The sequence below is a fragment of the Papilio machaon genome, chromosome 25 (assembly GCF_912999745.1).
Source record: "Papilio machaon chromosome 25, ilPapMach1.1, whole genome shotgun sequence".
In the NCBI taxonomy this organism is placed as follows: Eukaryota; Metazoa; Arthropoda; class Insecta; order Lepidoptera; family Papilionidae; genus Papilio; species Papilio machaon.
Genome location: NC_060010.1, coordinates 4,892,235 through 4,917,458, shown reverse-complemented (window position 1 = coordinate 4,917,458; position 25,224 = coordinate 4,892,235). Strand labels below are relative to the sequence as shown.

The 25,224-nt window shown below is 32.2% G+C and overlaps 3 protein-coding genes and 2 non-coding genes across 7 annotated transcripts in view; 3 read left to right on the top strand and 2 right to left on the bottom strand.

The window, feature by feature from the left end:
• Positions 1-9,202, top strand: part of LOC106721182 — a 45,837-nt gene extending 36,635 nt beyond the window's left edge. Inside the window, exons 2-3 of the mRNA XM_045684195.1 lie at positions 1,904-3,814; positions 8,774-9,202. Coding sequence (XP_045540151.1) covers positions 1,920-3,806 — 1,887 coding nt within the window. The 5' untranslated portion in view covers positions 1,904-1,919 and the 3' untranslated portion in view covers positions 3,807-3,814; positions 8,774-9,202. The remainder of the gene's footprint in view (positions 1-1,903; positions 3,815-8,773) is intronic.
• A 2,565-nt stretch (positions 9,203-11,767) lies between these two features.
• On the bottom strand, positions 11,768-11,886 carry LOC123722445. The gene has a single exon (XR_006756494.1). It is a non-coding gene; the product is annotated as a 5S ribosomal RNA (ribosomal RNA).
• Positions 11,887-12,575: 689 nt separating this feature from the next.
• Positions 12,576-12,694, top strand: LOC123722440. Its single transcript, XR_006756489.1, has one exon. It is a non-coding gene; the product is annotated as a 5S ribosomal RNA (ribosomal RNA).
• Positions 12,695-15,762: 3,068 nt separating this feature from the next.
• LOC106721183 (PRKCA-binding protein) lies at positions 15,763-22,980 on the top strand. 3 transcript variants are annotated; one of them, XM_045684232.1, is made up of 10 exons: positions 16,004-16,077; positions 16,166-16,323; positions 19,194-19,305; positions 19,830-19,958; positions 20,151-20,383; positions 20,579-20,753; positions 21,583-21,776; positions 21,944-22,096; positions 22,327-22,429; positions 22,602-22,980. In XM_045684232.1, exons 2-10 carry the CDS (start codon positions 16,247-16,249, stop codon positions 22,950-22,952), a joined length of 1,527 nt encoding a protein of 508 aa, XP_045540188.1. In that variant the 5' UTR covers positions 16,004-16,077; positions 16,166-16,246; the 3' UTR covers positions 22,953-22,980. The 3 variants fall into 3 exon arrangements, with proteins under 3 accessions (XP_045540189.1, XP_045540188.1, XP_045540187.1); XM_045684231.1 differs by having other exon boundaries at positions 16,166-16,338; XM_045684233.1 differs by lacking the exon at positions 16,166-16,323 and having other exon boundaries at positions 15,763-16,077.
• Positions 22,981-24,024: 1,044 nt separating this feature from the next.
• LOC106721180 lies at positions 24,025-24,887 on the bottom strand. The gene is made up of 2 exons (XM_014516072.2): positions 24,793-24,887; positions 24,025-24,579 (listed from the first exon to the last, which is right to left on the bottom strand). Exons 1-2 carry the CDS (start codon positions 24,808-24,810, stop codon positions 24,217-24,219), a joined length of 381 nt encoding a protein of 126 aa, XP_014371558.1. The 5' UTR covers positions 24,811-24,887; the 3' UTR covers positions 24,025-24,216.
• Between the last annotated feature and the right edge of the window lie 337 nt (positions 24,888-25,224).

Below are 25,224 nucleotides of genomic sequence, written 5' to 3'. Positions count from 1 at the left end.
TTTAAAAAAATGCCAATTTTGCAAAATACATGTAATAAATAGCTAGTTTTCTGTCAAAAGCTTTTTGTGTGATGAAATGCGCCATTCACAAAATATAAGGTTTGTAACACACTGGTAAAACTGGCTTTCCTGAATCTTAAAACTCAACTGTAAAGATGTTCTCTCGTATTAACAGAAAGGGAGAACAATAATATGATTTTATATAAAACTAATAGTAAGGTTGTGCTATCTATTTATATTAGAAAGCTTGTTTTTAATATAAGAAATAATAAAACATGTTGCTAGAAAAATTATTAAGATAATGTAACACTATAAAAGCGCACGAGAATGTCGGTGGCTCAGGTGTTAAGCACTTGACTTGTAATCTGCAGGTCCTGGGTTCGAATCCTACCATGTACCAATGTGTTTTTCGATTCTCGATTTACATATGTAGGTACATTTATCCGACGTTTTACGGTGAAGGAAAACATCGTGATGCTGCACATATCTAAGAAGAAATTCAATGATATGTGTGAAGTCAACCCGCACTTGGCCAGCGTGGTTGACTATGGGCTAGTCACTCCTAACTTGGGGTAGGCTCCGAGCCTCAGTGGGGACGTATAGTGAGCTGATGATGAATGAGCACTATAAAATACATACTCATAAATGTAATTCTGATAAGTCGAACTAAGCTTGAAAATTGGCTACAACTTATTTATAGGACTAAAACTATTGCATATACCTTTATCAATGCTTTTAGCCGTCAACTTACACGCTTAAGATTTATGACTACTAGAGTAATTTATTGGTTGGAAAAACAACAAACATTATGGTCACTCCGCTATTCCTACAAATTTACTGCTATAATTACAATATACCGCAAACAGTTTGGATGAACTCTTTGTTTTTGGTCTGATTAAATCTTAATTCGCTTTTTTAACGGACCGGTAACAGATTCATGAATTTACCTCAATACGTGAACACTATCATTATCAAACTTTAATTGGGTTCCATTTTGTATTTGCGTGCATTTGAAGTCATCATTCTTGCTCTCTTTTCATTATTGCTAATTTGTTTTAACAAGTTATTTCGTATTCTCAAATCTTAAATAGTTTAACCCTAAAACGTAGTCTTACTTTGTTATTTACGTACATTCGACGAATTTGTATCCATATTTTGGTAAAGGTTACACCAAACATCGTCTCTATTAAAAACTAGTCGATGTCTTGTATGATGTCTTGTAAAAACAAAATTATATTTGACTTATTCAAACTGACCTGATTGATTGTATAAATTATCTATGGCAAGGTTTTAATTATTTTTATGCGAATCGCAGAAAAATCTCGTAAGCGTCTTTAAAAGATTCGACATTTTTGCAACCGGTTAATTTACGGTGACTTCCTTGCTTTGGAATTTTAAATATCTAGATTTTATCGCTTACAATTATAAATTCGGAATAATACTTACAAATCTAACATTTTTTTCTAGATGAAATATTTTTTACAAAATAAGGCATTCAATTTGCATTCTGTGTTATAACAAAACAGTAACCTATTTTAATTGAAATATAGAGACATAATTGTTATTATAGAGTACTAGCTGTCGCCCGCAACTCCATCCGCGCGGAATTAAAAAAAATCAATAACTATCCTAAGTGTTCTTCCCGACTATGTTCTACATCTGTGCCTAATTTCATCAAGATCCGTTGAGCTGTTCCGGAGATACCTTCAAATAAACATCCATCTATCCATCCATCCAAACATTCGCATTTATAATATTAGTAAGATTTACCAAGCTTTTTAAGTCCTAAAATTATACCAAGTATTTTGCAGACAACCTTTTGATTACTCATGAGCCCATAATCAAATTTTTACTAAGCAAAAATCCTTCGAATACACTAATGTGCGAATTTCCTTTGTTTCAGATGTGACTTACCTACAATGGCAGCCACGGACGGGCAAGTCGTGGTCGCAGCATCTCGCTGGGCAGACGAGGGGCATTACCTAAGAGAATTTGTTGTTAAAAACCGTCTACCCAACGTAGCCAAAATCATCAAAGGCCAGTATGGAGGACTTGGGGTACCGACTTTACCCAGCCCTGGACTTCAGAGCATGGCTCTACTTGTGTCCGCGGGAAAGAAAAAGAAGATTATCGCGCAAGCCATTAAACTGAAAGAAGGACGAAGAATGGTCAGTGTCGGCCCAAGACTTGCTATTCCAGAAACGTATAAAGGCTATTTTGAGCTACTAAGTGAGGAAGGAAGAGCCGTCAGATGTATTGAATCTGTGAGTGAGCTAGCCAGAAGGAAACTAGAAGACGGATGCCTTGTGCGAGAGCCAGTAAGAGTCATTTGTGCAAAGATAGATCTAGATGGTAATGTAACAGCTGATGGTGCGAGAAATTTACCCGCTGGTGAAGTAATTATGCCGAGAGGTGAAACGTTCTTAGGGAAAAGCAGGTATTTGAAGTGTACGGACACGAAAGGTGATATGGTATTGCTAAGTTTGGACCAGAGAGGAAAATTTTCTGCTGTCGCCAAAGAAGAGAATATCAGTGGAGTACACACGGCGAAGACACTGCTAACTAAACGACTGCCGATAACCGTAAGACTCGTACACGGAACACCACCAAGAGGTTTAAAGAGCGCCAGTCACTTCGTTCCAGAACTAAGACTTCTATCTTTCTTCGAAGAGGATCATGTATTCGCATTACCATTACAAAAGGAAGGAAACGCGTTAGTCGCTCTACCTCTTGCAGCACCTTTGAAAATGTTAAGATGCAAAAATGAGGAGCACATTAAAAACTTCATGGAGTTCTCGAGACTGGTTGAGAAATGCAACCGTTTGCTTGTAGAAGTAGTCGATCGTATACACGTGTTAGATGGTAAATTAGGTGATCCTAAAAGACTTCTGAACGCTCCGTTACATGCACCACCATTAATAAAAACCGGTTACTTCTTAAGACGAAGTATGTCATCAGATAATGCTAATCAGCATAAACATATGACACGTCACAATCACATATACAGTAGCCATAGAGATGAAAATAGCATTCCCGATGAATACATAGATGAAATAGATCAAATATATGACTATGTTAGAGGATTTGCACCTTTGCCGAAAAATATAAAAGCATCTTATTCCAATGAACCAACAAGACATGAGTCTGCACCGGCATCGCCAGCCGTCACTCCAATACATATGCCATTAATCACAGAAATAAAACCGGAACCACCACCCATAGAAACAATACCAACAAAGAAACCTCTCAACATCCAGAAGGCGGAGAAACGAACGCGTAAAACAGCAATCACACCTAAAGAAACACCAATAACTGTTTACAAAGAAAAATGTTCCATAGCACCCGCTCCTAACAATCTTCCTAAATTATACATTAAGAACAGTGTTAGCAACAATAAAAGCCGAATGGTGTTCAGTCAAAAAAGTCATTCACCAACCAAGGAGACACCTAGTCCTGTAACTAGTCCAATAAGACCATTAACTAAAGGGGATTCCCCTATTTTCAACATAAGATACAAAAGTCTTTCAAACATACACCAAGCGATGGAACTGGATGGTACATTAGATTCGAGTCACTCGGGTGGAAGGACATCAGGGGATTCGGGAAATGGACCTAAATTACCAGAGAAACGATGTAGAAAACTAAGTAGGCCAAAGTCCTTAACAAATCTTGTTTGGGAACTTAAAGGTTGTCCGGTGGAAACGAACGAAAAACCAAAATGTAGGAGTAAAAATGAAAGCTACAAGAAACTTGGCAACAAATTGTCTCTTGGAGCGCAGAAGAGGGTGCCCACATTGTATCTTTAAATCTTCTGGTAAGTATTTCTATCAAACCTTCATCTTTAATTTACGAGACTAGCTAATTTCGATAAACAATTTTATTTGCTTCGCTTTATATTTATTTGGGAATATTTTTCTTAATATCTATAACACTATAAAACCTAAAATGTTATTTTCCAACGATCAATTCTCATGTCATCTACCACAAGTTTTAAATTTTAAAAATCTTTAAAGTCCTTGATATATTACACCTTAGAAGGGTAATGGGTATGTATTCTTCATTCTACATAATTTCCTGTAGCCGGCTTAAAAGTTTCAGTAGAGTGATTATTATTCGATTCTCAATCTTCCTTGCACTGCAGCACAGTCAGTTAAGCTTCGCGGCTTTTTTAATTAATTAGGTACGAATAATTAACAATTATTTAGATTTACTTTTTGCTGTTAAACTTTTACTCTCTGGTACATGATCTATTGAGTTTTGTTCAGTTACACAGTCGAGTGCGTCGCCGGCATTTCGCTCGTGTCGTGATATGCCATGCGAGGCATTTGATGAGGAAATACTGAAGCATCTATTGCGTTAATTTTCTAACTTTAGACGTATAATATACTAGTTATCGCCCGCGACTGCATCCGTGCGGAATTAAAAAAAAGATACGTAGCTTATTTGTTCTTCCAGACTATGTTCTACATCAAGATCCGCTAAGCCGTTCTGGAGATACCCTCAAACAAACATCCATCCATCTAAACATTCACATTTATAATATTGGTAAGGTTAATAGCAAATATCTTAATGCCGTGGAATACGACGGTTCCAGGATAATGTTTTATGGATATGCTATTCTCTCATTAATTAAGAACACAATTTCTTTCACGTAATGTCAATTGAAATAAATGGTATTGAAATAAGAGATGAAAGCAAAAAAGTCCTTAATTTTTGCAACACATTTGGAAGCTAAACTCAAAATTTACTAGTCTTCTAGTTATTTTAAAAAATAATCAAAAAATGGGACCCGCCTGCAAGCATTACCTTTCGATTGAAATAATTTTTTATCAAAATCGGAGCACCAGGGTCGGAGTTACGCAGTAACACAAATAAAAAAAATACCGTCGAATTGATAACCTTTTTGAAGTCGGCTAAAAAATCTTTAAAATTATAATCGTCTAAATCATTAAAAATCTTATTAAAAAGGGGGATTTTTCGTAAAGTTCAATTTGTAAATAAATAACACAATTTAATTTAAAAATAATACGATAACGTTTAAAATAAGAGTAATAATAATAAACAATCTGCCATACTGTTATTGGACGCCATTTCGCTTGACATAACGACGCAGTCGCCATTTTGAAATTTGTTTAAAAACTTTGAATACCGCAAAGTAATAAAGCATTAATGGATAAGGTTAATTACCTTAGTAATTATAATTCCTTCTGTCAAGTGTAATGCAGAAAATTAACTCTAGGTACAATTTGCATGTCTAATTAATAAAAGCCCAGCCTTCGTGGCTTACATATTAAAATACTTCGAATTATTCGTTACGCTCGCAAGAATGTAATTAAAAATACATTTATGGTGTAGTTTATAGTGAAGAGATATTTATTATTCACTTTATATGGTGTTATTAGACAATTTCAAGTTCAACAAACCGTTCAATTTTACTATTTTAAAAACAGAATTAGCTTACAAAGATAATATTATAGTTACAAAGTTTAATGAAATTATTTTCTGCAGTTATCTGTTTGCCTATCGGCAAAGGCCTCCTCCAACATATTAACTAATAATAGGCTATTTATAATTTTTATAAAACAAGAATATAATTGTATTAAAACACACTAATGTCTTTGTTTTTTTTTTTAAATAAGGAATGAAAATATGTTTTAGTTTAGACAAATGTTAGCACGGAAACTCATAGTTACATACTTGATAGGTTAACTTCATTTGAGACCGTTTTTTTAAATCCGGGCCAGGAATAGAGCCCTGTACTATACCACAATGACACAATGTTTCAAGTTATGTGATACACTTTACTAAGAATTACTTTTTTATGTTTTTCATCTTTTCAAATTTCATTTATTTCTAGGTGTGTTATCGTAAAAATCCTATTTTACAGTAAAAAAAAAAATTTTTTTTTTTAATTTCATTAGAATTTAATTGTTTCTAACGATATCTGTTTTAACCCCAAAAAGAAATTAATGTTATAGCTTTTTAATCTTTTTTTAATTTACAAATTATGACAAGGTAGAAATCTTCATCTCCTAAAGCACCGCTTTTACTATTTAAACCAGAGATTCCAAAAGGGGTCCAAGGGGTCTATATCGAACTTAATGCATTGCTAATTCTCACTCTGTCTTCTTCTATTGACCTAAATATGAATGAATAATAATAATAATTGATCTTAAAATTAGGTAATTTGGCCATGGGGGGTCTGAGGTAACAGTTCATTTTGGAAAAAGGGTCACTTGTCCAAAATAGTTTGGGAATCCCTGATTTAAACTAAAATTCTATGTTAAAACACTATTAGATTTATGAATCAGAATTATTATAAACATGCAAAGCTTCAAGGGCGATACCATATTTTATTATAATTTACGTTTGGGACTAATTGCGATGCCTCGCCTTTATCAGACACGACATGAACCGCACCTAGACTAATCAAAGTTGAGCGATTTTTTTTTATATTATAAACCTCCTTTGTGAGGTCAGCGATGAGTATTTTCAGCCAGCATTATTGCACAATGACAAATAAAAGTAGTTAAATCTATATATATGAAAGAAAGTCGTATTAGTTACACTATTTATAACTCAAGAACGGCTGAATCGATTTGACTGAAAATTGGTGGGCAGGTAGCTTAGAACCAGGAAAAGGACATAGACATAATTTTTACCCCGTTTTCTATTTTTTATTCCGCGCGGACGGAGTCGCGGGTCAAAGCTAGTATACTATAGACATAAGTCGGTATGATATAGGCACAAGTAGAACTAAATTAAGACAGCTCACTAGTGACCCTCTGTCAACGTCAAATGTCACAATATCCTCTTTGTATTGTAGCTATGTCATTATCTATGTCTAAGTACATATACTAATAGAACCAACCGCAATAGTAGCGCCGCACGCACCAGTTCAGATATCCTCGTTTGTCTATATACGGTGGCAAACGATCAAGAGTCATAATGTGCCTCGGAAGAGGAGGTGTACAGGAAAAATTCTCTCACCTTTAAATTCATTCCACGATAAATAAAATGCTTTTATCATATTTAATGTTAAATGTACAATACAAAGAATCTTGATATCAAGTTTTTTCTTTCAAATCCAGTTCGGTGTTGCGTTTATAAATAATATATGAATTATGTATCGAACAGCCACCTTAGAATTATGGCAGACAGCGTAAAGGAGCTAAAAAACGCGTGAACGACAATAAAATTTAATTGAATATGGAATAGTTGGGGAAAAGGTTTAATTTAAAAAAATCAAAAAAATGGGACCCATCTGCAAGCACTTCCTTTCGATTAAAATAATTTTTATCAAAATCGGTCCACCAGGGGCGGAGATTCGCGGTAACAATCATAAAAAAAAAACAGTCGAATTGATAACCTCCTTCTTTTTGAAGTCGGCTAAAAATAAGATGTGATGGCTAATAATGTATCTTAAATATAGTTTTAAATCTTTTCCCTGATAGTTTTTTTAATAAATCAAATGTCTATGAATGAAATACCAACTTCGTTATAGTAAGCAATAGGAAGTCGTTACGGTCACAAACCATTCTTCCCTAATAACATGTCTATACCATCTTACTAATATTATAAATGCGAATGTTTAGATGGATGGAGGTTTGTTTAAAGGTATCTCTGGAACAGCTCAACGGATCTTAATGAAATTTGTCACAGATGTAGATCACATAAGCTACTTATTAAGTTGGTTCTTAATACCACGCGGATAGAGTCGCGGGCAAAAGCTAGTATTATAATATATACCAACATAAAGATACATATTTCATAAATTGTAGCTTAAAAATGTACTTAAAATGTTCGTTAAATCATAACTTAACCCTATTGAGGTTTACTTACACCAAAGCCCGAGATCTAACCGCGATGACTACAAATCAGTCAAACCAGAAAGATAGCTCCCACAGTCCGAAAAAGGAACTTGAATAAACCGTTACGTAGGATAAACCCGGCCGCCTATCACACCATAATGTAACGTAAATCAATTAATATTTCCTAAAACTGTTAAATTTTTAAATGCGTTATACTTCACACGCTTAACAAAATTAATGTTATTCGATTAAAAAAAAGTATTTTTCATAAGAATCGTTCTTCCTTCTTCTATTCTTTTCTTATATTATTCTTCTTCTTATATAAAAGATTTAGAACTTTAAATAAATGATCTTTATAAATAGGATAACAACTTTGTTCATAAATAAAATATAAAAAAAATAATTTAACTGTGTTATAGATGTCCATCTAATTTTCAAACGACCCAGTTCAAGTTTGCCAGTGGACAAGATTTTATCTTTAATCTTTTAAAAATATATGTTCCACTTAGACTGGTCAACTGACCTTAGGGCACGCCTCATGAAAAACTTTGAGATATTATTATTAGACGTTAAAAATTATTTGTAGTTTTTTGGATGATTTGTTCACGTTGTGATCGTGTTAATTTAAATCCTTAGATATTGTTCCATATATATTTATCAGTGAATATTTAAATATTTAATAATACAACCTTTAATTAAAATTTAAAAAAATAATAGTTGTTAAGTGTTACAATAAAAGTTACATTATTTTTTCAATTAAATCTAATCATAGTTATAGAAATAAACTTATTATTTACTTGTTACTAATTTACATGTGATTTTAAAGTAAAGAACTTCTCTAGTAAGGAACCGAAAAAAATATTTTCATTACAAACAAAATGTCTGTGATGTTTTTTTAATTTGGAATCATTTTACCTTGACATTTTTGTTTGTTTATTAATGTTAATTATTTTCAATTCCAGGTCCACGATGTCCGCGACTTTATGAAGACACGTTTTGTTGACCGAAAGAAGAAGATACGTTATTCGAAACATCTACATACGAGTGACGAAAATAACGAAATATAACTGTTTCAGCAACTTGACAATAGATGGCGCCACTTGTCAGTTATTAATAATTTAAAAATCAAGTTTATATACGAAAGGAAATATACAAGCATTCTTGCAATAAATATTAGATGTTAAATAATATGCGAAACATAATAATACAGTTTTATGAAATCGACAAGAGATGGCGCTGACCTTCAAACACCAATCAAGACTTGTCACTTTTGAAATTTTAAAATTACATTTTTTTTTAAATTCTGCAATGATAACACAATCACACACAAATACACAAACTAATTTTCTATGAAAAAAAATGTTATTTGATCTCTTTATGTATAATTATAAATCGTTATTTATGATTTTAATGCCATATTACGGTAATTTTTCTTTGGTGTTCGTATTAGAATGTAAGTATATAATAAGTAACTACCAGTTTCTCTATGATCGGTGTATTAAAGAAAATATTTGTACTCTCTATTTGCAAGGAAATTAATCTAAAATTAAGTATCAACTTTAAGACGATAGATGGCGTCTATTCTAATTATTTTTAGTTCTATAATTAAATTCAGTCTCAAATCATGTCACAAAATAATTTTTAATTTTATTATTTTTACTGTCTGACGATACTTTTTTTAAATAAATCCAGTAATTAAAACCAAAAACTCAAGGTGCCTTACTAAATAAATAAAAAATCTTTTTTTTTACGTACAGCCAGCAAATTTTCATTATTTTTTTTATTTAATCATGTACTTTTAAAATTATTATATTAAGAGAAACAGTCACAATATATTTAATTTTTTAATTATAAACCATTTTTCATACGATAATGCATTTATGACAATTACTTTCCTTTTAACTATTTCTTTTTAAATTATAATTTTAGATGAATCTACAGAAAATATAACAAAGAAAAATTCAAAATATATAAAAGATAAAAGGTTTATATAACAAAAATATTAATATTGACATCTCTCTCATTATCTGTATAACAAATATTATGTTTTAAACGGGGATTTTAGTCTAAGAAACCTACAATAAATCAACATTTTTTCTAGATTTGTCTAATATTATACTAAATAATGGATAAGTGTACATTATTTTAATGATAAATCTCTCGGAGGCTTAAAAAAATAATAAAAATCATGTTTTAAACTATTTTAAGTCTTCGACAGACATATCATGTAGGTGTACTGTGTGGTTAAACAAAATTCTATTGTTACAAACTATTTCTATCCCTTTCATAATATAAATATAAAGAAAGGGATAAAGAATGATAAAAAAGTAATGTAACAGTCTAGATTGTTGGTTATTACCAAAATTTTAATTCTTTAGGTATCAAAAATTTTTTCGCATTTGAAAAAACGTGTGCAATAAAAAAGATTGGTCGAAATACAATACTTTAAATGACATAACATTTATAAAAATCTTTCGATGTAAAACAAAAATGGACGTTTGCAATTGTATACAATTTTTCCAGACATATTTAAATTCCTATTCCTATTGTTAAATAATTAAAAAATCATTTTATAAAGTTCTCTTTGAATTTAATACAATTTTCGATAAACATTTTGTAAATTCAACACAATTGTGTGATAAAAAACCTATAAAACATGATCACTAAATTATCCAAATATTTGTATATCACTGTCTAGAAGTTAGCTAGTTGTCCTGTTCCAATAATTTTCGTCATTATTGTAAGTTTTAATATAATATTTCTCTACGATGTAATATCCTAAGAATTTAAGAAATAAATGAGATAATTTTGAACCAATGTATTTTTTATATCTTTACCCAATCATTGTAGAATCCTACTGGTATATTATACATGACTTTAATAAGAGATATTGTTTTTAGCCGACTTCAAAAAGAAGGAGGTTATCAATTCGACTGTATTTTTTTAATGTGTGTTACTGCGAATCTCTGCCCCTGGTAGTCCGATTTTGATAAAAATTATTTTAATCGAAAGGAAGTGCTTACAGATGGGTCCCATTTTTTTTAAATAACTAGAAGACTAGTAGATTTTGAATATAGCTTCAAAATTTGTTGCGAAAATTAGGGACATTTTTGCTTTCAGCGCTTACGTAGGCTAAACTATAGGACCTACATAAATATGATGTATGGTGAATTAAAATATAAACTTTATTTATGAACATTAAAATATTAGATTAAATATAATACATAAAAACTAAAATATGTCATTAAAAGGTGTCCCTTTAGGCAAGGTTCCGAAGATACTGGCAGCGTTCCCCCTTTGAATGGCTAGACTAATTCTTTGTCCGAATGGCGAATTGTAGCTCTTTAAATGTCCTAAATAAAAGTCTGCGATAGCATATATCTATCTTTTATAGTTTTTTTATATCATAAGGTGGTAAACGAGATAGCGGCCAGTTAACTTCGCAGAAATAGCAAAGCAACCCCATACACGTAATTGCGTACGTTTAATTGATGGGTTTCCCAATCCTATTCGTCCCCTACTTCAAATCCACTTCCCCTTCACATCCTTTCCTTATAAGAAAAGGGTGGGAAGGGAAAGAGGACTTTAATTTAGTATCTGTGGTACGCACACTCATCACACTTCACGTCAGTCTATGTGGTCGTGGTATTGTAGCGGGCGAGCCAATTCATGCAACACATGTGGTTGTTGGCGTCTACCACTGTTAAAACAAAACAACAAATCTTAACAAAAGCAAAAAAAACTTTTAATCGTGAGTTCTGAGACCAAAATATCCGTTTAAAACATAATATTATCTCTGTTTTGTCAAAATGACAGGGTTGACAATGTTTATTTACAGAGATTTAAACCTAATAGTAGTAAGCTCCGCGCAGTTGACATTAAGGTTCGGTGTGACTGCATGAAAAAAAATTAAAATGAAACCCATAATCATGCGTTTTCAAAACTAGCAAGCAAAAAGCCAACATCACGCGGTGTTCCCAGGCGGTCACCCATCCAAGTACTGACCGCGCCCGACGTTGCTTAACTTCGGTGATCGGACGAGAACCGGTGTATTCAACGTGGTATGGACGTTGGCGATAAACTAGAATTAATTTACGAATTGATTTAACTTACCAAAAATTGGTACTTTATAAAGGCTCACGAAAGTTTCTTGTTATGTACCGTGTTATTATTTATAAAATTAAAATAAAAAATTTATAATTTTAATGAATCTCTAACAGATGGCAGTAAAAATATAATAAAATTCTAATAAAATTAAATCTTCTATTAATTTTTAGTGTAAAATGGAATTTTTAAGAATAAAACATCTAGAAATAAATCTAAATAAATATGTTTTGACATATTTATTTAGGGCTTTGGCCCATCTGAAAAAGCAATATTTTCTTAAGTGTGAATATTTTGGGATAGTATAGATAGGGTGCTCTTTACTCTTTACCCTGATTACTTTATATTTAGATTACAATATTTACAATTTAGAAAGTGCCACTAATGTATTTACTACACACTAGATGGCGCGAATTTTTAGTTGGTTAAATCATTTTTAACGTTAGCGCCATCTATTAAACTTTAATGAAAACAAAACAATTGCTTTTACGATTTTTTTATAATTATCCTATAGAAAGCCTATGGAGTTTTCCTTCAGTTTTTTACTTTTGGAATTACATTGTGAAATTTTGAATAGTATTATTTTTTATTATTTTATTTTATTATGAATCAAAAAATGGAAAGAAGCATGTTTTATACTAAAATTGTTCTTCACCTGTCGCCAACGTCCATACCACGTTGAATACACCGGTTCTCGTCCGATCACCGAAGTTAAGCAACGTCGGGCGCGGTCAGTACTTGGATGGGTGACCGCCTGGGAACACCGCGTGATGTTGGCTTTTTGTTAAGTTTTTTAACTAATTTTATGAAATTAAAAAAAAAATAGTTAGTTAAATTCTCTATTTATTTTAGCATGTTCAAGGATCGAAAACAGAAAAAAAAATGAATTCAGCGAAATTAACTATACAAAAAAATAATATATGCATAGTGTGAGAAAAAACTTCCCAAGGATTAATTCATAAAACACCTAAAAAGCATTAAATGTTAATAAACATCGTTATATCAAAGGAATGCAATAATTTATTCGATTTAGCAACCCGCCTACCCAATACATAATTAACAATCTTGACCTTCATAGTTAATTCTCAAATTAACATCGCAATAGAAAGTCATCTGTGAAGTTAGTCAATAAATAATTACAAGTCCATTTATTTTCCCTTCCAGAAAATATGTAAAACCTACATGGCCATAGAAAAAACAATGAAAGAAAAAAAACCTGTCATGACATCTATAGTAACTGGCCCGGTGACAGAGGCGTAACTATCGCGGTTGCTTCTGCCAGAATATATGCAGATAAAACCTACGAAGCATAGACATGGCATAAAAGAAAAATCACTTGACAGCTTCAGTAAAAAAGGGATTTTGACGTGGACAAAAGGGCGCTAGTGAACTGTCATAATTTAATTTGAACTATGCCCACCGGAACAGATATCCTTATTTGTCTAACTTGGTAATATTATAAACGCCAAAATTTAGATGAATAGATGTTTCTTAAAAGGTATCTTCAAAACGTCTCAACGGATCTCAATTAAATTTGGCATAGAGCATAGTTTGGAAGAACGCAGAGGCTATTTGGGTTTTTTAATTCCGTCGCGGGCGACATCTAGTGTGTACATATGTACCAAGTAGTTAAGTAAAAGATCACAATAATTTTTAATCCTTTCAACGTGAATAAACCAGACAGTAAAAGAAAGTTATTGTCTAAAACACATGACTGTTGCTTTTTTATAGTTTTTGTTTTTCTCTCCTTTCAACATGTTCTTTTTACATTATTATTGTTTACTTTCTAATTATTGTTTGCTTTCTGAATGGATTAAATGAGGTTATTATTATTAAAAAATGTTTACATACCTTACATATAACTGTGAAATAAATGTAATATATAAAATTCTCGTGTCACAGTTTTCGTCACCGTACTCCTCCGAAACGGCTTGACCGATTCTCATGAAATTTTGTGAGCATATTCAGTAAGTCTGAGAATCGGCCAACATCTATTTTTCATAACCCCCTCCATTTTTTTTTTAACTGCGCGCGGACGGAGTCGCGGGCGACAGCTAGTGATATGTGAATATTATTTTCTACTGTTACGGTATTGAAATCTCACTGACATTATACAAAGGTTATATTTCTATATTTTCAAAAGAATTATTCTGAGGTCATGCGTTATTTAGATGCATTGCAAAAACAAATCGAAGGTCGCCAGTTCTATTGCTGAGGAAAAACTAAAGTATATATTTCTAAAATTACTAATAACTTAGTTGTTTAGTTTGCGTAGCTGTTACATAGTTTTGAATTTAAATTATACGTTGTAAATCAATATAATATATATTTTTTTCAATAAATTCAAAAACTACTGAACCGATTTTAGTTGGAAGTATGTCAAATTTAATTTCTTACATTGGTAAATGTTTTATGTTGGTATAAAATTAAAAAAGAAACAGAATAACTTCGTATGGAAGAAAACAGAGATCCTTTGGTTTTATTAATCTTCTTTTGTTTCACTTAACCTTATTTAGGCCGCCATTTTTGTATCGTCCGAAAACCGCAAATACTTTCTTTCACAAAATACGATAAGGTTATATTAGAATATTTAAAAATTATTTTATATGTTTGGTGTCAGTACTTCAAAGAGTATAAATAATAACATACTTGTTTTATTAGATTGTTTCGGTAAATTTGTTGTTAACAAATAAATAAAGCATTTTATTAAACCAGCGTCTTTACTTCTTTAGATCCTTAAATACAATATGAGTAGACTAGAAAGGAGACAATAAGTTTTTAAACTCTTAAACTACTTTTTAAACTAATTAACGTTTAATTTTAAGGTAGTAATGCATTTAAACCACCCAAATGTCCTTCATCTCTTGCTCTTTGTATTTTTAATCTCTCTTCGTCGTATCCATCGATACCCAAACCAAGTCTCTCGATCAATTTCTCTCCTTTATCACCATTAAGTTCGATAAACTGCTTTCTTCTACGCAAAGCGACTTCGGGGTCGAAGATCCAACTCTGTTCCTCATGGATGACAGGATGACCAACCAGATTCGTTCTTATAAAACTTCCGATAGGTCCAACATCACCGCATAAAATTTGTCGGTAAAACAGCGCGCACAGACATAATGACAGCTAGAAAAAATAAGTCACATTTTGGCGGGATTTTAACTGCACCCAATTCACAAAGATAATTAAAATCAAATTAACTTCATGATGAAATATCTAACTTGTTTTTACTGATACAATAAAATCACAATATGAATGTATTTCCAATTCTGATGTATACAAGACTAAATAAAAAAATTACTCACAATAACTTTTTTCATTTTAAAATATGAGAGTAACTCGAATAGCGTGCTCTGCCGTACTGTCCGTGCAAGCGAAATGGACGCAACGTTACATTTAAAAACAGTTCAGGCTTTATTGCACAATCATCAGGTTATTATGCCTGGCTGACTTGATAGTGTTGCGTCAGTCAGCTAACTGCCGAATGCCGCCATTCCTTACACGACAGTATTCTTTCACAATATATTTTTTTGTATTGGCATTGTATCGTTTTTGTCTAATATGTTAAGTAGTATAAAGGCTGTTAATTTTAAATTTAAATACACTATATAACTGTAGAGTAAATAAAGGTTTGGTAATTTGCATGTATGCTTTATTAATATTCATAGTTCAAAGTTGTAAGTAAATTAAATAGAAATTTTGTTTTCTACTTTAGCTGTAACCAGTAATGAGTGTAGTTTTGTATGTTTAGAAGTTCAATGAAACTAGTAAAGACATAGTTTTAGTTTTGTAATAGATTTGTATTAAAACATACATTTTCCAGTCTTCATTAATAGCTTTTTTTTAAATTCAGATTGTTCTAAGCCACCATAATCAGGATTAAAAAATGATATAACCGAATAACAACACAAAAAATCGAAACCTCCTTTCCTCCACTCCTCGATTTTAATTTTCTAAATGTCTCTTCAGTGCTCGAAACTACGCATGCGTGCTGTTTTACCGACGCATCCTCCCACGTAAATACGAAATGGAAAAATCAATATTTTTGACAATTAATTAAAGGAGCACAACGAATGTTTTTATACAGTGTTATTTATTAATAAAATAAATAAAAAATGATGCAGGAATACGACGATGATTATTTCTTCGAAGAGGACAAAATGTACGTGAGTTGTGTTTGTTAAATACATTTTGTTATCGACAATTTTGCTTATCAAGTCAACGTAATATCCTTCCTTTTTGTGTTGCAGAAATGTCTATTGTTTGTGTAATATTCGAGGAATGATTTAGACGTATTTATTGTGTTTTATTGTCGTTTTGTTAGTGAAAGAATGTGGCAAAATAATAATACTTATCCGTTCGAACCGAAAATATATCCTCAACTTACATCACTTCTACTTCATACTATGTACGAGGACAAAATGTAAATATAAAATTAATTAAATATGATCATAAATTTAGATATAGCATAGTACTTAAAGCACAGATATATATATACAATTTATGAGTATTTTTTCCTAGTTTTTTTATTAACTGTACGCTGTAGATATCCTAAGTATTTTTAACTTATTTATTTTGCTATCGATGAAAAATACAATCATTAAAAAAAAATTTAAACTGTATTTAGAAAATCGCGAATTTATGTGCAAGATATTTTTTTATGATTAATAATAATAAGGTGGTATTTCATTATTTTGAAAAATGAAAAAAAAGAGCGAAAAAAAAATTGAAAACGCAATTTTCGGTTATTTTGATAAGATTATTTTTAATTTACCTACTTTTTATTTTCTTTTATTTTATTTTTTTGTGTATTTAGCCTCGGTGGCAGGAAACGAAAAAACAAATTATTATTATCTATGGATTTGGATGAGAGGTAAGAATTAAAAATACCGAAATATTTGTAATCTGTGATTTTTTTGTGTTACATTTTTACTGTAAATTAAATGTTACATTTGATCAGTGCTTCCATAGTATTGGATTCACAAAACCCTGAAAACGAACTGAAAAATATGGAGAAGTGAGTATTCATTTTTTTCTTACAAGATAAAAACGCTACAACAAATCTTTGAGTACAATATTGTTATGCCACAAAATAATGTCATGTAGTGAAAGTGTGTTATACTTTCAGAGATAAGAGTAAAACAAAGTGTCCTTTGGACGCCGTAACTTAGATTTGCATTAAGGCAAAAGTGCGGTAACACAATCCAAAAATAACTAAAATTATTTCGACTATAATGTTAATGGAAGGTAATTTGAGGTTGTGTAAACTCTCCCTTATCATGACGAAACAGTATTTACTTAATGGAAAATAAACAATTTAAAAAATAGACAGTTTTCCAAACCTGTTTTTCACATCTTACACTTAAATATTTCGTAGATTAGATCACTAATTAAAAATAAAGATCGTCGGAACAAAAACCGAAAAATCATTTTTTTTTTTGGAATAGAGTAAAAAATACAGGCCAGTTCATGGCTTACAAACAATTGGCATCGTAATAAAAAAATGTCAAAATGTGATTTAACTGTTTTTGTTCCAACGATCCTCAAATATATTTACACAATTTCAGTTCGTCTAAAGATGATGAAGATTCTACGAATTGCATCTTCAATGATTTACGAAAGGAGAGATATTTACTTCAATATCAAGAATTAATGCAAGTTTTATATATAAACGTGATAAAAAGCTAGATATGTTATTTAGTAGAGTTATCTTAACCTCGACTAACATACTGCCCTACTCACAGTCATTATATGGACTTCCTTAGTATGAGAAATCTACACTGTTGATCTTCCTAAGGAGTCAATTAACGAGTACTAAGCCAGATAATAGCTAATTTTTATTAAAATCCGCAGCACACTTAAATTTCGCTAACCGAATTTACTTCTAATATATAAAATTCTCGTGTCACAGTTTTCGTCACCGTACTCCTCCGAAACGGCTTGACCGATTCTCATGAAATTTTGTGAGCATATTCAGTAGGTCTGAGAATCGGCCAACATCTATTTTTCATTTTTTTTTAACTGCGCACGGACGGAGTCGCGGGCGACAGCTAGTATGTTATAAATATCTATTTAGGCTAGAATGATTACTAATGCTTGAACCCTTTTTTTATTTCACAGTTTTCATTCGTGTTTCGTTGTTCGTCGAATTTTAAAACATTTTTATATTATTTCATTTAACTTGAAGTTAAGTGAAGGTCGTACTTACAATTACAACAAGCTTAATTATCTAGGTTAAGTGAATGCGTAAGGTAAATGTAGAGTCAAAGTCACCTGTCTAATAATTCTCACAATAATTGTAATCGTCTAAGATTTGTTACCTTGTATTTAAAAAGTTGAATTGATAATATTATCTGTTACAATAACAGAGTAACGAAGGCTCAAGCAGGAAACATTGTGACAGGAATTTCGGTGAATTTGATATCGTCGTTTTGACAAAGTATTGAGATTTATGCAGCGCCTCTATCAGGCGTAAAATTAACTAACAAATTGCGAGCACAAACTTCATTTTGGACGTACGGTGAAGCAAATTCCTGCTGCTATAGTGTTTAAAATTTTCCGTTCAAGAAAGTTTCGAAACATACAACTATACGAAATTACAGTCAAAATGTTTCTGTTTGCGCCTCTGGACAATATCTACCTGATTTACCCTAGTAACTAGTAAAATTATACTTAGCTAAAATGTTCTGGAAAAGTATTAACTAAGTACATCTCATCGCGTAATTGCATACTTATAAAATATTTATAAATTACTCTGTAATTTGTATGTAATGCTAAAACGCTAGATGGTCACGAATAAAAATGTATCCTATAAATAAATCTTTTATTTAATACCTTCTCTTAATTTAATATCGCCATTTATCCTTTTTTTTTAGGTCTGTGCCTAAACTAGTTAAAGTTACAGCTAGATTTATTTTAGTTTCTGTATTTTCGATATGTAATTAAGTTAGTATTTGTTGATTAACTTAGTAATTTTTTTTGTCGTATGTATGTATTTTTAATATTTGCTAGAATCTGTAATTTCAAAGGCGAATTTGATATTTGGTCTATCACTCATCTGTTATTTTACCAACCCTTATCATAAATGTACATTTAAGAACAGTGTCCTTTTAACCGGGTGATATCAGCCAATGGATGGATACTACATATAGGGTCATCAGACTGATTTTGGCACCCACGCGCCCAAGGTTAAGACGGCTCTGATTACAAATAACTATTATTTGAAAAATTGTCTAATTATTTTAAGATTGATTGTTGAGAGTGTACTTAATGTTGTAGGGGCATGACGGTTACGTCAGGCAGTGTAGTACTGAGCAAGGATGAGAAGAATCTCATCGGCATCAGTATTGGCGGTGGGGCGCCACTGTGCCCCTGCTTGTATATCGTCCAGGTGAGATAATATGGCAACATTTTTGTACAATTGTACGTCGGTGGGTCAGGGATTAAGCACTTGACTTGCAATCTGCAGGTCCTGGGTTCGAATCCCGCCATGTACCACTGTGTTTTTGTATGTACATTTTTCCGACGTTCTTACGATGAAGGAAAACATCGTGATGCAACCTGCACATATCTGAGAAGAAATTCAATGATATGTGTGAAGTCAACCCGCACTTGGCCAGCGTGGTTGACTATGGCCTAGTCACCCCTAACTTTGGGTAGACTCCGAGCCCCTCGGTGGGGACGTATAGTGAGCTGATAATGGATAATGATGGGTACATATGTAATTTTTATAGAGAAAGTTAACAGTAATTATGAAATCCCGATGAAAAATAATATTGAAAGAAGCACTAATGAGTTAAAATGTATAAAACAATATATCTGACTCCTAAGGGACGGCAGATAATCTGATGTTTAGCTATCTACATCATATTCTGTTTGTAGTTAGGAACTCTGTGTTGTATTGTTCCATTACAGATCTTCGACAACACACCGGCTTCAAAAGACGGTACGCTACAAAGCGGGGATGAATTGGTCGGTGTCAACGGACAGACTGTGAAGGGAAAGACTAAAGTTGAAGTCGCGAAAATGATTCAAAATGCTAAGGTACACATTGAAAGTGCCTTTTTATTATTAGTATTTTACTTTAATTAGGTTTTTTAAGTTAATTAAGACTGGTCAATAAATATGTCTTTTACCCTATACTTAAAAGACGTTGTGTTTTTCCTTGAGTGAATCCTAAGTTATAATTTTAATATATACCCGTGTACGTCAATTTTATTTTTTATAACATTTCAGGACGAAGTAACAATTAATTATAATAAACTTCATGCGGATCCAAAACAGGGTAAATCATTGGATATCATAATGAAGAAGATGAAGCACAGACTAGTTGAGAACATGTCTGCCGGCACTGCTGATGCTTTAGGTTTCTCTAGAGCTATACTCTGCAATGATACACTGGTCGCTAAACTGAACGAAATGAGAGACACTGAGAATACATATAAGAGATTAGTTGAGAACGCTAAGAGGTAAAAAAAAGTTAACATTCATAAATAAATATTGGGATTAATCATAGAATTATTGTTTAAACAAACTGAGGAACAAACATGAACTTTAGAAATACCTTACTAAAAAAAATCCAAAAGAATCAATTCGAAAAATTAACAAGCATTTTTTCTACAGGCGCTTAGATATTAAAATTATATACAAAATATACCTTTCAGAATGTTAAAATCCTACTTCGATTTACTACAAACATACAAAGCATTGGGCGATGTATTCGCCGCTATCGGAGTGAGGGAGCCTCAAGCGAGAGCATCTGAGGCCTTCACAAAGTTTGGGCAGTACCACAGGGCGCTGGAGAGAGATGGTATTAAGATGTTGAAGACATTGAAACCGGCAAGTTAATAAATTATTAAAAAGAAATTATAAAAAACCGTATAAAATAGATAAAGAAATCATCAACGTATCCATTTCCCACTCTATCTATATATATATATCTATATATATAAAAGAAAGTCGTGTTAGTTACACTATTTATAACTCAAGAACGGCTGAATCGATTTGACTGAAAATTGGTGGGCAGGTAGCTTAGAACCAGGAAACGGACATAGGATAATTTTTACCCCGTTTTCTATTTTTTTTTATTCCGCGCGGACGGAGTCGCGGGTAAAAGTTAGTAGTGAATAAATTTAAAATCGTATGTATAAGATGTATAAGCATGAGTAAGGAGTTGTTTCTTTTTGTCTGTTTGTGTAAATTCAGAAGGAAATTTCAGTCAAACTATTTAGTAGGGTAGTATTATATTATTGTTGTCTATGTTTTTTTTTATATCAAAATTGGCAAACGAGCATACGGCCACCTGAATTCGCCGAAATAGCAAGGACCGTTGACCATAGACATCCGCAAATGCAGATGCATTACTTATCTTTAATAAACGGAGAAGGGAACGCCCAGAAAGAGGATATTTCCCCTTCCTACGCGTATCCTCTTCCGCCAAATCCACTTCCCCTTAACATCCTTTCCTAATCCGGAAAGGGTGGGAAGGGAAAAAGAACTAAAATTAGGCCTCCAGCACCACACTCATCAGACGCTTGTCTTCTATGTGGTTGTGGTATTTCACTGCTCAAAGCCCATTTGTGCACCCAACAAATATAGTTGTTGCGGTATCTACCACTGTTAATATAATATGTTTAATATTCTTGTTTTAACGAATATTTCTTTTTAGATTCTATCAGACATGGGTACGTACCTCAACAAGGCTATACCCGATACAAAATTAACTATCAGAAAATACGCGGACACGAAGTTTGAATATCTCTCCTACTGTCTCAAAGTGAAGGAAATGGACGATGAAGAATATGGATACAATGCGTTACAAGAACCACTGTATAGAGTAGAAACTGGAAATTATGAATACAGGTAAATTGTAGATTTGAATTACTGATTTATACTTCATTTACACTTCATAAACTCATCGATAAACCTTCTGAAAAAAAATAGCAAAAAATATACTGTCTGTAAGTAACATTGCTATTATGTTTAGTAAGGCGCTCAAATTATACACTATACGATTTGTTTTTCTTTAGATTGATTTTAAGATGTCGACAAGAAGCGAGAACAAGGTTTGCTCGTCTGAGATCAGATGTTATGGTGAAATTAGAACTCTTAGACAATAAGAAGACTCAGGACGTTGCATATCAACTCAAGAGGTTTATCCAGGGTCTGGCTGTGTACCATAAGTAAGTTTTATTTATTATCTTAGAACAATGAAAAGCAATGTAATTCAAATGTCTACCTGCTATTATATCTGAATACCTTTCCTCTTTCACACAATTTAACAAACAAAATTCTTAAGTCAAAATCAACACTTATTTGATAATAAATTATTCCTAATTAAATTCAAATGTATGTATAAAAACTTATCCACACAATAAGTAATCTCAATTCACAACTATCTCTCTCGCACTAGTCAGACGGTGGAACAACTGAAAGAGAACTCCACACTCTTTCCAGTGGAAGTGGACTTGTCACAAAATGCCTTCCAGTACAAATCTACGGCACAAATACTGCAGGTAACTTTTAAATAATTTACTTAAATTTCTTTTTCAAGTATACAATAAAATTATGAAAAATGATTTGATGTAATTTTTAAGATATTTAATGTTATGTTTTGTATAGCAATTTTGTTAGGAACAAGAAAGTTTGATAAATGTGTTCAAAACAAAAAAATCAAATCGCTTTTAGGATAATCAAGATGACGAAGATCTGGAATACGGTAAAGAAATTCAGGAATATCATGACGCGTCAGATGAAGAAAAGTTGGGAAACGTCAACAATCGTAGACAGACCAAAGACAATGACGCTGATTCATCCGAGCAGCTGTTACCCGATCTGACAGCTAGCACGTTTGACAGTGACGTTAAAAATGAAACTGACAATCTGTCACTTTTGACAGAACTAGGTTTAGTAGACACAGATACACAGCCAGTAGAATTTGGTGATTTCCAAAATGGTTTGAATGATTTTAGGCAAAAAGAAAGCGATAACGACGACGTTTTTGACAAATTGTTAAATGATTTGAACATTGGAAAATAGTTATTATATTGTTCTTGTTATTCAATATATTTATATTTATACATTGTATTTAACCCGAATGGTGTAGTTTTTTTTATAATTATTAAAGTTAATATCGACGCCCCCACCGAATAGGAAAAATCAAATTTTTCAGGAGAAGCAAAAAACCGTATTTCTTTAATAACTTCATCAATAATTATTGTACAAGAATCTTTTAGATACCAAAACAAAGTTAATTTTTATAGCTACTTTGTATTTAATTTTCATTCATATATTCCGGACGTATTTTGTGCTATGAAGGAAAAATTATAATACCAGAAATAAAAAAAAATCTGCTTCAATAATGACTTTTTATCTCCGTAATTAACATTAAGAAAAATATAAAAAAATAGGACCTTAAGGTGCCAAATTCGACGGAAAGCAAGAACCCGGTAAGAGTGCATTACAGGATTATTTGATGGGGGCGTCGATTTTATGATCGTTTTTATGTATTCCAAAATAAATGATAGAAGCTAAATAAGTTTCTAATTTGTAACGTAATATAAAGGAAAATAAAAAAGATTTATTCAATATTAACTTTTATTTACATGTCCTTCATTTGATAAGTCTTCAGTCAATTTGTACAATCTAATTGCGGGTGTTGCTATATTTTATAATTATTTATTTTTGGTACACAGTTCAAAATAATTCAACACTTCACAGATTATGTAACACACTTATAAAACAGACTAATGTTTAAAAAAAAACGGAGCAATTCATAATGAATTTAATGTTCGTAAGAAATGGGATTCTTACCACGATGTTTGAGCTGTTTGAGCTCCCGATATTTCGGCACAGTTGCATGCGCCATGTTCACGGGTTGACTGGTGTTGTGCGGTAGTGTAAAAAAATGTTAAAGATAGCCGTATCGGTCTACCTTCTTCCTGATTCGGCGACCACTATAGGAAGACACTATATACACTAGACACTATCAGGAAGAAGGTAGACCGATACGGCTATCTTTAACATTTTTTACACTACCGCACAACACCAGTCAACCCGTGAACATGGCGCATGCAACTGTGCCGAAATATCGGGAGCTCAAACAGCCTAATCGTGGTAAGAATCCCGATTCTTACGAACATTATATTAGTAAAAACCACGAAAGTTTGAAGTTACATAATGAATTTGTAACCGTAATTTGACACTGCAAAAAGATGTTGCCATTCCTTTCATTCTATTCGATGAAACGGAGATAATAATATGTTTTTTCACATACGACGCTATAGAACTTATATATAACTAATTAGTGTGGTATTCCATACTGCTTATGTGGTACAGGCGGTGGATGTCTTATTGGCGGAATTGGAGTTACATGTGGTACAGGTTTCTTGTGACCATGAGCATGTTCAAAGTAATACTTTAATCTATCCACTTGGTACGGATCAATAATTACAAGTTCAGGATGTGGTTTCTTCGCTAGTTTCTTTGTAAATAGTTGTAATAAATCCAATTGCTCCAGTTTTTTTGGATCTATATCGGATGCGAGCTTGTGTATTGTGGTCGCAGCTTTTTCTGTCAATGTCTTTATGTGTGTTGCCACTTTATCTGATATATGTTGTAGTGTTGCCTTTGATGTTGATGCCCCAACGATACAGAGTAGGGTTACCTGTAATTGAATTATTTAAATGATTAAATTTAGAAATTAATTGGATATATATGAAATGTTTTAACTTCAAAATAAATTTGAAAATGAAAATGCTGACAATAAATTATATTACAATAATTATTTCAAATTGACACTAAAACATTATTTTATGAATTCCACAAAAAAAATCGTTGAATTAATATAGATTATTAATTAAAAAGTTTCGTTACTCACAAAAATAGCAATATTCATGATGTACCGCGTGGTTATACCTGGTGAGACTGAAGACTGACGCTGTGCATCAACACCGCTTCATATAGACTAGGGGCGCTATGCTAATAAGTGAACAACAGGCTTATTCTGATTCTAAATTACGATAGAGCTCAATTCACATAATGTTAATGAAATAGCTTATTAATCACGAATTAGAGCTTCGGTAGCTCAATGGTTAAGCACTTGACTTGCAGGTCCTGGATTCGAATCCCGCCATGCACCAGTGTGTTTTTCGAGTCTCTATTTACATATGTACATTTATCCGAAGGAAAACATCGTTATGTAACCTGCACATATCTGAGAAGAAATTTAATGATATGTGTGAAGTCAGCCAACTCGCACTGGGCCAGGGGTTTAGTATGCCCTAGTCACCCCTAACTTGGGGTAGGCTCC